Consider the following 18,816-nt stretch of genomic DNA (forward strand, 5'->3'; position numbering starts at 1 on the left):
CAACTTTTTAAATTTTTCTCTCGGAATTGTTCCTGATGCATCCCTGGCAAACAACCCTATTATTGTTAGTATCCCTAACTGCCTGATTCACTTCACTAAGTTCGGGGATCCCCTATCTGAGATGGAAGAGATTGAGCAGGTTTACGGTGCCACTGGACCTCTAGCCCAGGGACGTGCTCTGCTGGGGTGGTGCTACACCAGTAATGCCCAGCGGGGCCCCCACAGAGCACGCTTCGCTTGCGCTGTCTGCTGCCGTTACCCTTAACGACGCTCTCAGCGACTTCTTATACTGTCAGCAGTATAATTAACTTACTCCTTCACTCGCCTCATCGGAGTGAAGCTTCACTCGCCTCATCGGAGTGAAGCTCTCCCGCTCTCCTTCAAAATCTCTTCCAGTCAGACAGCCCTAACAATTAATAAAAGCTTACTACCTTGTTTGTTGATTTGCCAGGGGTGTCACCGAGAATAATTGCCAGCGCATCCTCCACCATAACTGTAAGGGGTGTACAGTCAAAGACCCAGAACCAGATATGAAGAATGAAGACCCGGAGTCAGAATTATAAAAAAATTAAAGAAAAGTTTTACTGAAGATAGTTTGCATTTTCATCAGCAGAAGTCAGCTTCAAGACTCACACAGGAGTTCGTAGGCCGCCTCCCTTACAGTTACAAAGATCACAGCAGTTATACCATTTCCAAGGTCTAAGCTACGTCATTGCTTACAGGTTGAATGATTCTCATTGGCTAAGAAACATGAAAGCCTAAACAATTTAACACATGTGAGGAGATAGGGGTGCCTATCGCCATTAGTAAAGATAGTTGTCGTCCACTCATTGGATTTAGGTCTGTGGTGGCCTCGCAGGTTAGAGAAGGGCGCCGGGGTGTCTGGTCCAACCGTCCAGAACCTACATAGAATGTCATACGCACACACACACAAATAACAGACACTAGCAAATAACAGCTCCCATCAAGGCTGAAGAGAGTCTGAGCTCCTTATTATCAGTTAAGTATACCAAAACATAATGCTAAAACATTCACTCGTTTGGGAGAAAAACAGATAACTGGCATTTACTCCCAAGGAAGGAAATATACTGGAAAGAATACATTTTAATACAACAATTCAAGTTTGATAGTAACGCTCAATATAGCTTGACCATATGTCCAGCGAAGAATCATATGTGCCCACGCTGCCTTTAGGACCCTCTAACCTTTCTACTGATCCCAGAGAAAGAGACAAACGGCCTTGTGGGTTCCGTGGCCTTCGTGTCCTGCGTGTACTAAGTGCAATCTCAAAGTAAGATTGGAATGCACCTAAAAGAAACTGGTTACTTGCATCCATGCATTTAAGAAAATATAATTTCACAGGCACAAGAATATAAAAATTATTATGTGATAATGAATATATTTGATTATTGATTTTTATAAAGGAAGTATATAACCATTCAAAATGATATATGATTATATATGTATTTGAAGAGGCAAGGGATTTTGACCAACCCTTCAAGTTAATGAGTCTTAATTACATATTGTCTGTTTCCTGGCCCTTTAGGTGCTTTGTATGTATCGATCCGGAGAGAGGAACAAAGAAGTACAGAGGAAAATTGCCATCTAAAACGACAGGGCAAATGGTACAGAAGAAACAGGTTGCAGTGAACCCACATGTTGCCACTCTTCCCAGCAAAGTCATGGGTTATCAGTGGAATTTCTGAAATGTAACACACACACACACACACACACACACACACAAAGATCTACCTTTTCGGTAACTGCATGCTATTAATCATTTGTTAAGCATGAGTAAACAGTTAATTCATCATTTTTAAACAGTACTAATAGACATTAATAAGCAGTTTATAAATACAGCTATAAACACTTTTTTTCTTGATTTATAAGCATATCTATAATGCGTTTAATAATTGTATTTTCATACTTTGTTAATGATCAATTAATAATTTGTAAATGAAGTATAGCATTATTTTTAAACCAGTTATTTAAGAGTTGTTTTCAGTTATTCATAAGATCACTTAGAAAGTGTAAGTAAATGTAGTAAATACAGGTAGTTAAAGCATTTAGTAGTGGTCAGTTAACTATTTTGTGAGCTAATCTAAAGTGAGGACTATTCATGCCTTGTAAAGCATTTATAAAGGAGATTTAAAGGCGCATCAATCTTCTAAACAGTAAAATGTAACAAACACAACACAGTGATACAGTACATAGAAATATTTAACAGCCTTTAAATCTCCTTTATAAATGGTTTACAAGGCATGAATAGTCCTCACTTTAGATGAGCTCACAAACATAGTTAACTGACCACTACTAAATGCTTTATAACTACCCGAATTAACCCTGAATTACAGCTTAAATACATGTTAATAAAGCATTTATTAACACACTAAATAACCATCACTATATGTCTGAATAATAAGATGTATGAATGTACATTTAAATAGTTTATTAATCATTACACGTTCTAAGTAATCTTATGAACCACTGAAAACTCTTAAATAACTGGTTTATAAAAAATGCAATTAATCATTTAGAAATAATAAATTGATCATTAATAAAGGATGAAAATACAATTATTAAATAAATTATAGATATTCTTGTAAATCAAGAAGAAAGCATTTATAGCTGTATTTATAAACTGCTTATTAATGTCTATTAATGCTTTATGAATGATGAATTAACTGTTTACTCATGCTTAACTAATGATTATTAGCGTGTAGTTATTATAAAGTGTTACCCTGTATCTGTCATCCCTCTATCTGTCTCTGAATATCATTATGTTTAGTAATATATCTAATATATTGTCCTTTTCAATATTTCTAGACACTCTTTGCATCCTGTGATGGAACAGCATCTGGAGCTGAATTATTCTCCATTTTTGATCAGAAGTTTTTTGGACTCACTTGGGGCCTTGTTGTTTGGACATGTTTGTCTGGTAATGAAGTGGTGAAAATTCATCCGTGTCTGTGTTTTTCAGAACCATTTTATTATGATCATGTTGGTCAACTTGTTTTAAATGTATGTCGTTTGCGTATTTCTTCTTTGTGTGAAGGGCCATGACGGCTAATTTGTTTCAAGTAATTAAAAAATATTTAATTTCATGTCCATTTTAAAAAAAAATACAAGTTTGTAAATAAAAATTAAATCAAAATATACAAAATACACTGTTTTATTACTTTTTTTCATGCATATTTTAAAGTTATAAATTAAACAAATGTTGACCTGTTCTTCAAGATTAGGATGTTGAATAATTTGTTTTGTGAAGTAATAGGGGAATTAAGTTGTGCATTATACAACACTTAATGTATTTAAAAACAATTTGCATTTGATGAATAATTAACATTTCAAATTCAGCTGCCAGTCATTAATATTCAGACATCAGGAAAATATATTGTATATACTGCATTTTACATATTTCCTCTAGATATAGCAAATACAGAGAATCATGTAACTTACTGTAAAAAATACAACAATTTGAAAAAAAACTGTAATCAGAGAATACAGTAAAATTCTGTAAATTAAATTACAGACGCTACTGTAAAAAATACAGTAACTGGCTGGCAACCCTGCTGCCAGTATTTTACTGTAAAATTTACAGGTAATTTTTAACAGTGAAGTTAAGACATTTCAATAGTTCAATCGTGTAACAGTACGTTTTCTTAATTCACACAGTTATGGAGTTTCCTTTGTTGTGCCTTTCTCGTTTTGCTATTATGGAGAATATGAATTCTGAACTACACAGGTAACCATAAAACACATTAAATTTAACATTAGTCACGCAATGCTGATGTTGTTAACATGAACAATTTGAGAACAAAGTAGGCTATGATTTGCACGGTTGCTGTAAATCGCGTTGATTAAATCTAACGAAGCTTATCATGTCGAACGCTTTTTCCCCCTTAGTTGGTCAGAACAAAAATGGATTTTACTTGTTCAGAAGACATTTTCTTATGAAAATTCTTATGTTGGTCAAACTTTCAAAAAGTGAATCTGTGATTCTGTATGACAGTATCCACACAGCGCGGTGACTGACAGCAGCACTCGCCTCAAAGCACTGTGTTCATCCGCGCTGTTTCATGCCGATTTACAACCCACGTAAAGATAATAATTCCGCGAATCACTGCAGTTACAGATTTCGGACAGAGAGATGGCGACAAAGAGGAAAAGCTACGGACTGCAGCTTTAAGGATGAGCTCAACTGTCATTATGAAGTGAGTTTGGAGTAAAAGCATGTTATTAAATGTTTTTTGTTGGACAAGAGGTTCATAAATGCTCCTCATGTTTGGAAAGATGTTTGACGCGTGTTGCTTTTTCAAATACACGTTATAAGTGACTCAAACTCACAGTGCTTTCAGAAGGAGCAGCGTTTACAGAGCCGTACGTCAATGACAAGCTGCGCATACAAAATAATCGCAGTAATAAACCGGTGCCATTTCATCATGGCGATTAATCGTGCAGCCCTAATTTGAATGAGGTTCAATGACCCACTCATTAAAGGTTCTCTAAGCGATCCTGGGTGACGTCACCTCTTGTTGACGTTCGAACTATTGTCAAACAAAACGGAGGCTAGCTAGACCCTCCCTCCTCCTCATCCGCACACTAACCCCCCAAACCACACCCCCAAACCCTTCTTATCGGTCATTGGCTGGAACAGTTTGTTATGTTTCGTGGTGCGGGTAAGCCCAGTTTGTTTTTGTTGCTGTTTGTGGAGCCTGGGCTGTCTGCAGAGACCGCGTTTCTTTACAGTGTGTTCAGGGGACAGGCAGCTAGCGGATAGTGAGGAGATGTTTGCTGTGTGTGACAAAAAAAGTTTTGGCCTAAAAAACGCGTGACATCGCATAGACTAGAGCACCTTTAAGACAGTGATTTGCTGCACCTACTGGAGGATTTACACTGCACTCTGGAGGACAAGGACACACTTGCATGACAACGATGTGCTGAAAACAGAAACGTTTTTCTTTGTACAGATGACAACATTATCAAACCGATCCCTGTTCACACAGATCCGTAAAAAACTACTAATAATGCTGTATTACGCATGCCAGACATAGTTGGCGATGTGACTGTAAATGAAGACTACAGCACTGCGCACACACACATTATTTAATAGTTCACTCGAGCTGAGCGCACAGGCCTTAAGACACAAATTACAGAATCTATCATGTTTTTGTCCGATTTCCATTCTAAGGATGCTAATCTTGATAATACTGTATTATTATGTCTTCTGGGTAAATTTCCTCTTCATAAAGCCAGAAACATTCACTGTAATCCCAATCTTAGAATGTTCTCCTCTGATATAAAGTCACTTTTACTTCCTTTAAGAAAATGTCAAAACCTTTGAGCACAAGGGCTTCGAAAAACATATATCATCCTTGAGTCTGTTGTAAGCAACCTTTCATTTATAAAAGCCTAAACACATCATACGCATGTGCATGACGTCACCATTTTCAAATGAGCATTTTTGTATTTACACGGAGATAATAAGAGTCTCGTTTTCAAAAACTTGCACTTTGAAACACGTTTTTAAAAGTTTGTGTTTTCAGGCCCGCCAAACGCCATTGTCACATAAAAAGTCTTTCGTCAGGATCGTTTATTCCCTGCAAAAATACCTCAATAGCCTTTGTTTGTATCACAAATATACATTCCACATTAAATTACAATTGCAAGAATCACTATGTTCTGTCAAAAAGTGTAATCCTCTGTTACGGCGTACTGACTTTGGTCTTCAGCAGATGAAACTGTCAAATACACACAAAAAACATTGTCAACATTTAAACGGACATGTCTTATTTTTTATTTTATTTTTAATTTCCACTGCAGTTATTGCTTTCATGAATGACCATCCTCTGTTCAAATATAGATCTATATAATACAAGACAGGCTGTAAAGGCATATCTGTCAGTGAGAGAATATGTGAATAATTTGGGAGAGAGAGAGAGAGAGAGAGAGAGAGAGAGAGAGAGAGAGAGAGAGAGAGAGAGAGAGAGAGAGAGAGAGAGAGAGAGAGAGAGAGAGAGAGAGAGAGAGAGAGTGTGCTTGTGTGTGTGTGTGTGTGTGTGTGTGTGTGTGAGACTGAAGTTTTACCTCTCGCTCTCTAACATTTGAAAAGCAGCACGACTGTCGCTAGCAGATACGGAGAAGCTGCCAGAAGAAAACTGAGGATTTTGAAGACAGAAATCTGACCTGAAAAACAGAAACACAAGAACATTATTGAGCAACAAAGTTGTGTGAGTGAATAAAAAAACTTTGAAATATTTTTACTGTCTCATATTATTCCACCACCATTTCCCTTTTAGAGTTCTGTATTAAAGGAATAGATCATTTAAAAATTCATATTCTGCCGGAATTTGATTTATTTTTTGTGTGGAACAAAATAATATATTTCGAAGGATTTTTTCATTTCCATTGTATGGACAAAAAGAGATACATTTTTTCCAAATAACTTATTTTATGTTCCACATAATAAAGAAAGTCATGTATGTTTGGACTGATATGAGGGTGAGTAAATAATGACAGAATAGTATATAAGTTATTAATTTTATTTAAGTTTTATTTAATTGTATTGATAGCCACCAGAGGTCACTCAATCCCAGACTAGTGCCACTCTGTCATGGACTTCATAATCCATGGACGTCAGTTTGGTCTGAAATGTGCTGGGGACAGAGACGCATTCGGAAGTGCATTTTCAGAAGTGCTGGTACAATGACACACTATTTTTTTTCTTTTTCGCGCAGCTCATGTTTTGAAAGACGATGTCCTGTAGCTTACTAATGTAAATACAAATGTATACAAAAATGTGATGATGTCCGATTCATTTTATGAAGAAGAAAGCCTTAAGTTTTGAAGAAGCATTAGACATATGATCCACTATTCTGCTTCATAAGTGCCATGTTGACAATATGACATGACGTGGTTTAATGTACCTAAACAACGATTACCACATTTCTCTCTCATATTGCTCCTCATAACCACTGAAAACTCAAAAAATCGAACCCAAAGTCCAATTATTATGGATGTTATCTGACATTAAGCGTTTCTGCTTCATTGAGGCTATTGTAGGAAAAAGCTTAACGGTTTAATGTACATAAACGACAATCAGTGATCACCAAATTCCTGGTTAGATTTTTTGACAGTTTTAAGTGGTTATGATGAGCAATATGAGAGAGAAATTTGGTGATCGTTGTTTAGGTACATTAAGCCACGTAAAGCTTTTTCACGTTAAAGGGTAACTAAACCCTAAACCAACTTTTTTTAGTTAATGATCTAAGAATGGGACTTTATTAGTGCTGTTCATTGATTCGAGTAACTTTTTTGACATTTCGACAAGTGTTTTAATTTAAAGAGTGCTGCCCTCTTCAGGTTGAACGGTGGCTACTGCACTTGAATTTTCCTATTGGATGTTTGCGGTTGTTGGTGACGTAAGCAGGTTCCAGCTCACCACGCCCTTGGTACTACGAGCTACCACGCCCGTGGCAGTATGAAAATCATCTTGTTTCGTCAAAACCACAGTAGCGAGTCAGGAGTTGGAATTGCGAGTATTGAAAACGATCAGGATAGAGATACAGTGGTTGCATGCACTTGGCCTGGAAGACCGCGAGTTCCCGCCTATCGCTCGAGTGTGCAAACTGCATCTTATGCGGGATTGTTTCTCCAACCCAATGGAGGTGGAATTGGGCTTCTCCACACAGCTCGCGCTGAAAAGCGACGCAGTGCCAAACGCTGCTCCTCCTGCATGGACTCCACCATCGTCATGATGTGAGTGAGCATATATTTTTAATCACAATTTATGTTCCTTCCTAATAGGCTAATGTTAACCCTCTGGTGTCGACAAACGCGCCGGCGCGTTTTGCTAGATTTTTTTATTTTTTATTTAGATATAGATATTTTTAGCGTGTCTGACAGCAGCTGTCAAATAATCCGTCACTGCGGGTCTCAGTTGCACGACCCCCCGCTCAGCCCTGCCCTCGGTTCGTCCCCTCTATCTCTGCTGGGCTCTGCCCACTTTTCCAGCATTTTTCAAATATTGCCAGTGGGTGGAGTCAGGCTCTGACCAGGGGTTTAGTTACCCTTTAAGATCTGCACCTCAACGTTTTAAGCGTTTAAGAATGTCCAATCATGTGCGATTCCCACACGGGGGATTCCAATCAAAGTAACAAGTTCCCTCTGGCGTGCCGACCTCCACTCCCTAAACCTAGAACGTGTCCCAATGCTACAGTTGTTGCAGTGTGATAAACAGAGAAGTGTGTAGCAGCGCAGCAGCAGAACGGCTAAATCGAGCTCGAGGTTCTCAAAAAAACAGTGTTTGGTACAAAATGACTCTTGACGAAATCTGGTGGGGACGCGTACCCACCGCCCCACCGAAACCGACACCTAACCATAATCCTTTGCCCGGACTCATCAGCACTCATTGTTTTCAGCTGTGTCTCATTAATCTTGTTAGCTCACCCTTTATAAGCCTGGACAATTCAGTCATTCATTGCTAAGTGTTGCATTTGTCTTAACTGTATTTCTAAAACTTTGTCTCCTGGTTTTCCTGATTCTCTGCCTGTTCAGTGGGATTTCTCTGGTCGCCTCAGCCCTGAACTCGGTTATTGTTTGCTTGTGTATGACCTTTGCCTGTTTATGGACTTCGATTGTGGATTACCCTTTCAATAAATGTTAGTGGTGGCGAGATGAAGCCTCATGAAGCGTTGAAGCTTTTCAGCCAAGTGGTTCACAAAAGGGTTCATTTCTCGAGCTCCATTTGCTCACAACACCACCTGGTGTTCAAAGAGTGTAACAAGCAGATCCATTACAGATGACCTGATGGGATCTGTGATCAAGGCCGGACTTCCCATTGAGTTTGACTGCTCTCTGCCTTTACCCGTTTATGTTTGTTTGATTTGTACAGTTTTATGCCAGTCAGAAATTATTAGCCGCATTTCGACTGTGGAGCCAGTACGAGCGAGGGCTGGAAACGGCCAGCCGGGGCTGATAGTGTCCGACTGCGATCTTACAGGCCATAATCAAACTGCATTGGTATGTATAATAATTTTACACAGAAGAAGGATACACTTATTGAATAACTCAAGCAGAAATAAGAGTATATAATAATGGTGTGGCGTTTCTCATTAAATCATCTCACCGTTAAAGACTTCAGTAACTGAGATCCAGCTGTGGAGAGACTGTCCTCTCTCTGTTTTACAGGAGTAGAAACCCTCATGTGACTTTGAGACAGTAGTGATGCTCATCTCTCCTGTCGTCTGATTCTGGATCAGTGATCCGTCTTTATAGAAATCAGCGCTGAGGATCGGGGAGTTTGTAGATCGATGTAAACAGTGTAGAGTCAGAGTCTCTCCCTCAATCACAGGATCAACAGAACTCTCCAGAATCACCTCACCGTCTACAAACACAAGATATCATCAACAGCTGGTAGTGATGATACAGGCTGTATTAATCAGAGACATACTTCAATTATTAATAAGATGTGGAGGGTCAAAATGTTCACTATCATTAATCTGAGAAACTGATACTTTTATTCAGCAAGAATTCATTATCAAATGTGACGCATTGATCAAAAAGACATTTATAATGTTACATAATATTTATATTTCAAATAAATTATTTTCTTCAAACTTTCTATTGATCAAAGAAAAAGAAAAAAAATCCACAAAAATATGAAGCAGCACAAACTGTTTCCAACATTGATAATAATCAGAGATGTTTTTTGAGCATCAAATCATCATATTATACTGATTTCTGAAGGATCATGTGACACTGAAGACTGGAGTAATGATGCTGGAAATTCAGCTTCGATCACAGGAATAAATTACATTTTATTCACGTTCACAAGGGTTATTGCAACATATAAGGGTTATTATATATATTAATCAAATACTTAATGATAATGTAGTGTATTTTGTTTTATTATAGATATTCAATGTGTTGGGTGAAAATAAATCTGATATTTTCAGTTAGTTTAATGGATAAACACATGACTGAATTCTCAATTATAATAATTTTTAGTCTTAAACAGACTGTTGTTTATTATGTTATATAGTTGTAAGAGTGATTGGACTCACCATGTACAGTGATGTTTCGAGGACGACGTTTCTCTCCAGATTCAGACTCACACCAGTACACTCCAGTGTCAGATGTGCTGAGAGAGTCGATTACACATCGAGATCCTGTTTGTTTTGCACAAGTTTGTGTGTGTTTGTCTGTGTATCTTCTCACTGTCCATCCAGCAGAGTTACTCTGATCCTCACAGCTCAGAGAGAGAGAGTCAGAGGAGAAGTGTTGACTTCTGCTGGCATTGATGACCAGAGACACTGAAGCAGAAACTCCTGAAAAGAGGAAAATCTCCATCAGAACTGACAGCACAGAGACTGCAGTGAAACACAGATGCGGATGAGCACAAGCATAAACCCTCACCAGTGATCCACAGTGTGTGTGAGCTGCTGTTGTGTGTGTAATAGGCTGGTCGTCCTCTCTCTGCTCTGCACGTATAAACTCCTGTGTGCTGTAGAGCAGCAGGACTGAGAGTGTAAGATCCTCCAGCTCCTCTGCTGCTGTCTGACAGATGATCATGATCTCTGAACCAGCTGAACGTCCAGCCTGTAGAGGAGCCTGAAACCTCACAGATCAGAGTCACTGATTCTCCTTCAGTCAGCCACGGCTGTGGAGACACTCGCAGTGATGCCTGAGCTTCAGCTGAACAAAACATCATGAGTTACAGAGCCGTAGAGAAACTGATGGAGAAGCTGATCACAACACACACAAACTCACCTGATACAGTCAGTGTAACAGCATCACTGCGCTGAGAGCTGAGAGTGTGTATCTGTCCTGTACAGGTGTATTTACCGCTGTGAAAGAGATCAACACTGCTGATGTTCAACTCTTGTCTTGAGCACAGACTGACAGCATTTCTGTGTTTCTGTTCATCAGCTCCACTGGTGCAGCAGTGTTGTTCTGTACATCGATTGGCAGAGTTTCTATCCCAGTTGTTGGTTCCCTCTATTTCCCATCTGTATGTCCACTCAGTGTCTCCTGCCCACTTTATATCACATCTGAGAGTGACTGTTTCTCCTCTAAACACTCGTTCATCAGGTCGTACCGTCACCACAGCTTTAGGACTCACTGAACAAACACAGATTATTGCATTTATAGTTTCAGAAGTTGTGTAGATATTATCTCTGATCTGTATTTGTTGCATCACACACTACAGTCTCTGTCACCTGTAACATTTACCCACAGTGCATCACTGTATTGTGTGTGATAGACTGGTTTCCCTCTTCCAGCTCTACACCAGTACTGGCCTCCATCAGACACTGAATCAATCTTCAGGCTGTAGGAGTGTGTTTTCTTCTTCTCTGTCTCAGGGTTCAGTGTGTGTTTGTACCAGTAAGAGTCCCAGTCTCCAGTGGACGGATCCATGCGACAGGTCAAAGTCACTGTGTTTCCAGTCAGTGCAGCTCCTGCAGGATCTGATGTGAGTTCAGGCTTCGGCTGTAGATCTGCAGGAGAACAACAACAGATTCAGATCCTCGAGAGTCAAATAAATGAGCATTAAATCACTACAATAATTTTTCAGTCCTCTTATTGGAACAGATGTGACACAGAAGTGCAGAAGAAAAGAGTTGAACTACACACTTCACTGTCACTCCTCTTTTATCGCATAGAGATGAACATCACTGTCCAAACTTAAATGGTTGTAATTCAAGAATGCTTTGGAATAAAGGCCTATGGCTGCTCTTGTTTTAAAGAAGACATGTGGAAGATTATTGTAGAAGTGAAAATAATGAAAGTGAAACAGAAAAAAAAATATAGAAGTTTGAGTTTATGAAAAAGTATATAAAATATATATTTTACAAAACATGTTTTACTTTAAAACTGTAAGAAAATCAAAGCCAAGTTGTGTTCCAAATGTTAGGTTGATTTCTCAACAAATGAGCTTTCAGTGAGGTTTAGTTTGGGCGCAGTATCAAACCTTTTCACTATGAACTCCAAGCTCTGTTTCTGACCATATAAGAGCGCCTCCATTTCCATGTGTTTTGAGTGATCTGAACCATTTATTTCAATAATTTTCATACAATTTATGAAGTAGACCCTAACCCTATCCTATTCAGAAGGAATATTTGATTTGATTAGAATTCAACCTCTAATAAACGCATAAAAACACGTATGTGCGTTACAGCTCGCCGCCGCATCACACATCTAGAATCCAGGCTGTTTTTTATACATATCCATTGATTCTTTATATTTAAAAACTTTTCAGACCTTTTTTTCCTCATAAAATTAAATTGGTTTTATCTTTTGAACTGTTGGCTTGAAAACGAGACTCTACCAATCTTTCTTGATTTTTCATGTTCATATTTCAAAATAAAGGCCTGAACATGCCTAATGAGTATTAAATATTCTGGGTGCAAATTGATAAATTGCTGCTCCTCTGTAATTTATTTTGAAAATCAGTCAGCAAGCTTTCAAATGATATATTGTTTGTTAATATTACTTCAAGTTTTCACTAAGATATTATTGTTTAAAATATATAATGGCAGACGTCCCGCCTGTGGGTCATGTGACCCTGCAGTCTCTGGATTTGAATTTGAATTTATTTATTTATTTGATCAGGGACAATGCACAAAAAAACATTAATCTAAGAAAGAAGAGATGTCATGTGCCAGGTTATAGCAAAAATGCTAATTTCCGCCTGCAGTCCCTGGACAGGTTGATGATATACTTACAAAATTTAAAAAATATGTACAGAATTATAATACACAGAAGCATCACTTCACTCACATCATAACACTCTCTACTACAGGAATCTATAACTTATTCATTCACAGATTACATCATTCGTATCGCAGTCATTCAGTGCGTACAGGTTTGCTTTGTTAATAACCACTGTTTGGTCAGGCTTGTAAATATGCTATAGTTAGTGCAAGAGATAATTTCATTTGGAAGAGTATTCCAAAGGCTCACTGCTTTATAAGAGAACGATTGTTGACCATATGTGGTTCTGCATCTTGGAACGCTGCACTCTCCTCTAACTGTCGACCGTGTGGTTCTAAAATTTCTCTCCGAATTTAGTGTCACAAATTTTCTTAAGGGAGGAGCAGCGATGTTATGAATAATTTTAAATAGAGAAGAAATTTGATTATATTTAATAAGGTTTTCAAAATTTAAAATGTTATATTTACTTAATACTTTACAATGATGGTAGTAGCGAGACTTTCTATCATGAATTTTTATAGCCCTTTTGTATAATGATTCAAGAAACTTTAGCGATGTTTTACACGCCTGAGTCCAACTAGACATGCAATACAAAAGAAGTGAAACAATCATAGTATTAAGGAATGTGTTTGAGGCTTCCGTAGTTAATGAATTTCTAATATGTTTATAGTTCATCAAATTAAATTTTAATTTATTAAATTAAAATTTATAGTTTTTTTATGTGACTTTTAAAACCAAGCTTTGAGTCAAGTACTAAACCTAAATATTTTGTTTCATTTACATTTTTAATTTTTTGTCCATTTACTTGAATTGCTTGACTTTGTTGTATTTTACGTTTATTTGAAAAAAACATTGAGACTGTTTTATCAACGTTTAAGGTCAGGCAATTCTGCAACTTTCTGCATTTCTTTTGATAATTTTTCAGCAACCTCCAGCTCGTTTTCCCCAAAAGTGAAGATCACCGTATCATCAGCGTACATAATTACATCAACGTCAGAACACACTCTGGGGAGGTCATTTATATAGATGCTAAAAAGCAAGGGTCCCAAAATAGACCCTTGCGGCACTCCCATCGAAGTAGCTCTAAACGCAGATTGGATATTATTCACTCGTACACACTGATGTCGGTCGCTCAAATAAGATCTTATCCACTTTTGGGTGTGCTCAGAGAGATTGTATTGACGCAACCTACTATAAAGTATCTGGTGATTGACAGTATCAAAAGCTTTACGCAGATCAAGGAAGACTGCTCCCACCACCCTTCCCTGATCCACATATATTGGATTGTATGTGTGATCATGAAGTAGAGAGAGTTTAGAGGACAATGATGTTGAACTCACCCTTCACAGAGAGAGAAACAGCAGATCTTGATGTTGATGAGTTTGGTCTTCCATCTATGTGTCCTCTACACCAGTACTGACCCTGATCAGACTCAGTAGCTCCTCTGATAGTGACAGTGTCTCTGTTTACAGTGTAACGATAACCAGACGTCTGTAACTTTACACTGTCTTTATACCACTCATATCTCCAGTTACTTTGATCAGAGTTTATCACACACTTCAGATTGACTGTTTCTCCAGTGAATACAGCACTGTCTGGTGTCACAGTCACTGTAGATGTGGGTAAACCTGAGAAGAAACACAAATGTGTCAATATTTTATGTCAACAAAATGGTTTCATGCAAATTCTGCTGAGAACTTTCAGATCTTATAGATTCTCCATAAACTCACTTTATTTCTACTAGTAAATGCAGTGATTATTTAACCTGCTCCCTTGTGTTTGAGAAGTGATTTCTGTTAAAAAACTCAGTAAAATGATCCTGTATGTCAGCTGTGAAATAACTGGAGTCTGAACTTTCTGTCTCTGTTTCTGGTCACAATGTTCAGAGTTTTGACAGTCTTTATATTTCTCCTGCAGAACATCAGTGATCAGAGATGACTGTAAACTGTCAGTAAACAGAGGCTGTGTGTTTTATTTCTAAACTGTGTCTCTGGACAGGACGATGGAGAATGAAATACTCTTCTTAGTCATGATTTATGTCATATAGTCTCATTAGACTTATTTTAGGACACATTGATGGTGCTTTTGTGTCCTTTTTATAACTTATAAATTTACCATCTCATTATTATAGCGATCAGCACATTATAAAAAAGTTTTAAAGAAGAAAAATACAGATTTGGAACGATATGAGAAAGATTAAATTATGTCAGTCTTATTATTTTCAGGTGAGCTAATGAAAGTTTATCAACTGTCAATCAAACATTAGAATTAAGATTAATTTCATCCAACTCTCAAAGTTTCAACATTCATAATCAGAGACAAAACGATGACAGTGTCATCTGAAAATCAAAGCAAAGCTGCATTTTTATAAAAACTTTAAGTGTAAAAAAAGATATTTATAAAAATATATATATACAAAAATATTTTTTTTATTAAGGTGTACTTATCGTACATCAACACAGCACTTTTTAAGCTGTTTCTCAGGTCTGTGTTCACATGTGTCTTTATCTGTTGTAAGATCACACTTTAATTAAAAATACTTCCGCTATAAAATTCATTTTTAGATCTCTGCATTCAGTTTCATTCAGTTTTGCTCCTTTAAATGGATTTGAAGACAAGAACAGAGAAAATTAAATAGATTTAAACCTTCAAAAGAGAGATGGACTGTAACGCTCAGTCAGTCAGACTAAAGCACAGCTGCGTTTGTGCATTATTAGTGTGAACGAAACATCTGAGTCAAAGACTCTTGATTGTATGTGTGATCATGAAAGAGTTTAGAGGACAATGATGTTGAACTCACCCTTCACAGAGAGAGAAACAGCAGAGCTTAATGTTGATGAGTTTGGTCTTCCATCTCTCTGTCCTTTACACCAGTACTGACCCTGATCAGACTCAGTAGCTCCTCTGATAGTGACAGTGTCTCTGTTTACAGTGTAACGATAACCAGACGTCTGTAACTTTACACTGTCTTTATACCACTCATATCTCCAGTCACTGTAATCAGAGTTTATCACACACTTCAGATTGACTGTTTCTCCAGTGAATACAGGACTGTCTGGTGTCACAGTCACTGTAGATGTGGGTAAACCTGAGAAGAAACACAGACACACAAACTGACTATAGAGAACAAATGATTATTGCGTTCCCCAACAATCGATGCAGTCTCATTCCCTGTTCTGAGGGAACATGTTACAGTCATAGGTTATAGTCATAGGTTACAGTCGTAACCGGAGATGTTTTCTCGTGTGTTTTGAGGCTTTGGCTCCGTCACGATCTCAGACAAACACTGATCAGAAACATGAGCCGTGAAACTGAAATGTTCATATAATGGTTTCCATCTCTAATCCAGCTGTATCTCCACTGAATGTTTCCTCCTCTCTGCAGGGCCGCATTAAGAGCTCACTGGGCCCCGGGGCTGTGAGCTCTGCAGGGCCCCCCACCACCACTTTAGGTCACCAACTACATGAGCTAAATGTTCTTTCATTATACGAGTCATTTTATTCATCTATGATATACTTCACAGTTAAGTTATATTACTTTTAATACGATTTTTTATCATATCAAATTTTTATGCCACTCAAATTTCATAATTCTTGTGACCAATTTCAATATCACAAAAAATAATAGTAGCTTAAGAAAAGAATCTCAAGCTTACTGATGACAAGAGTCACAAATAACAAAAGAACAAAGGCACATAAGAAATCGACCTACTTGAAAAACTTAAAGCACTGAATAATATTATATTGTATAAAGTAATCCAATAAACAATACATAGTTTTCACTATAAATTCAACATTCATTCTTATTAATTTTACAAAAGTGATTCAGTCAAGGGCAGTAAATAACTTTATTTCTAATGTTTGATTAACATTATTGCACAAATGGCGACAGCAGCTTTATTAGCAGCTTCTGTCACTTTAAGACCTCAGGGTCGGAACTCAAGTGCGCTGTGCAAAACCGTCTCAAGTTCACCATGGTCTCAAAACCAAAATGAATTCTCTCCCGCTGCTTACTGTGCCTGAGCAGTTTAAAATAATTTGTATCCAAACCACAATGTTTAAAAACGCGTTTAAATTATAAACTTGTATCATGATGGCGCAGGAAAATGTACATATTTCTACCGGATATATTATCGAAAATAGAGTTTGATCAAACACAAAAAGCATCATACATCCATCAAGTTAATAATCAAACTTACCGAAAATTTGTGGAGTCGATGATGACGCATGTGTTTTAAGAATAGAATGAACTGAAGAGTGGAGGCGATTGATTGGTTGATGCGTATATTCTAATAAGGCGCAGGCCGCCATCTATAGGCCTACGTGCAGCAGCAGGTCGATCGTTCACAAGTTAAATATAGAATAAATGTAGGCCCAATCCCAAATGGCACACTTCATGTGCACTTTCGGTCTTGTGGACTTACAATGGCTGCCGCGTGCGCGTGTCCGTTAAGTCCGTGGGACCGCAGTGTGTCCCATTTGTCATTTTTAGATCTCAGAAGGGTGCTCGCGAGCGCCCCCTCTGCGGTCTATTTGCGCCCTTGATGCGCACTTTTGCCGAGCCCGCGCTGATGCGGACTCCACAGCAGACTTCTTCCCGACATTCAAAGCGGCGTTACGTCGCGAAAGTGCGGACTCAGAGGAAGACCGCGAGTGCTTAGGGTTCCATTTGGGACAGGGCCGTATTTGTTATATCAAATTAAAACGTGACGTTTCAATTCACCATGCCCTGCTGCCCACGGGGGTTTGATTGACAGGCGAACTGGCCATTGGCCAATCATAACACCGAATACGCAATTTTGTCCGACAACAAAGCTGTCAGTAGATTAACGTCGGTGGTCTTGAACTTGAAAACGATATTGTTTAAATGACAATTTTTGAAAGTTGAGACTTTGTTTCATATCAACAGTAAGCTGCTCTGAACTCTCTCTCTCGTAGTCACTCGGTGTAACGTTATGGTGTGTTCACACCGAACGCGAATTTAATTATTTGGGCGAGTAGATTACATACAAAGTCAATGCAAAGACGCGAATAGACGCATCATTCGCGCCGGGCGTTGCGAATGACGCGAATTGGGCGACGCGTTTGCCGCGAATGTCTTCCGCGCAAGTTGAAAAATTTGAACTCGAGCGAATGTTCAAGCGTCTAACTAAACGCGATAGACGCGTATTTGACGCTCTATTCGCGTTCGGTGTGAACACACCATTAGTCTTTGCCCCGCGATGTATTTTTCACTGCGTGAGTGAGAACATGATGTGCGTGACTCGTGAGAGCCGCCTGGCTTGTCACACAGTAACTAAAAAAGGCGGGTCTTTGCGAACGGTCACTATAATATTAATGATAATGATTCCATGATAATGCATGGAATATACGGCAAAGCGCCACTAAATAACAGGGCTAATTTGTGGGGGGCGTTGCGTGGTAAGGCTTTGGCAATCAGATGGCTAGTATCTACTCCACAGCCAATCACGGGCCCCCTCCTTGCTCGGGCCCCGAGATAGGTCCGACTGCAGAACCGCAGAACCATACGTCATAGCAGTGTGAGGATGACAGCGCCAGCCTAACCGTCTGATGCCGGAAGTGGGCGTGGCCAGGCATTGCGCTACTTCTGTGATTTAGAACGTTTCAAAGTTTAAAACAATGCTATTATAAATATTTGTTTAAACGATTTAATTAAAGATATGTTTAAGATGTGTGTATATATATATATATATATATATATATATATATATATATATATATATATATATATAGTTGTGTGTGTATATATACAGGTGAAACTCGAAAAATTTGAATATTGTGCAAAAGTTCATGTAATTCAGTAATTCAAATTAAAAGGTGAAACTAATATATTTAGTATATATAACCAGTGGCGGCTCCAGACAATTTTGATTGGGGGGGGCAATGGGGGGTCCTGGTCATTTCAAGGGGGGTCTCATGAAAACCAACAAAAAATACAGTGGACACGGCTAATAACTGCATATTGCTGCTACTTAACAAATGGTAAATGGTAAATGGACTGCATTTATATAGCGCTTTCACAGACCCAATGGCCACCAAAGCGCTTTATATATTGCCTCACATTCACCCATTCACACACCGA

At 38.3% G+C, this 18,816-nt stretch overlaps 1 protein-coding gene across 1 annotated transcript in view; it reads right to left on the reverse strand.

Moving 5' to 3' along the window:
• LOC130083233 (Fc receptor-like protein 5) overlaps positions 1 to 18,816 on the reverse strand; it is a 514,396-nt gene that overhangs the window by 432,162 nt on the left and 63,418 nt on the right. The window contains exons 4-6 of the mRNA XM_056248290.1: positions 15,515 to 15,802; positions 11,220 to 11,498; positions 10,771 to 11,121 (exon numbers count right to left, since the gene is read on the reverse strand). Coding sequence (XP_056104265.1) covers positions 10,771 to 11,121; positions 11,220 to 11,498; positions 15,515 to 15,802 — 918 coding nt within the window. The remainder of the gene's footprint in view (positions 1 to 10,770; positions 11,122 to 11,219; positions 11,499 to 15,514; positions 15,803 to 18,816) is intronic.

Source organism: Rhinichthys klamathensis, unplaced genomic scaffold (genome assembly GCF_029890125.1).
Source record: "Rhinichthys klamathensis goyatoka isolate OS25496 unplaced genomic scaffold, OSU_Roscu_1.1 h1tg000054l_1, whole genome shotgun sequence".
In the NCBI taxonomy this organism is placed as follows: domain Eukaryota; kingdom Metazoa; phylum Chordata; class Actinopteri; order Cypriniformes; family Leuciscidae; genus Rhinichthys; species Rhinichthys klamathensis.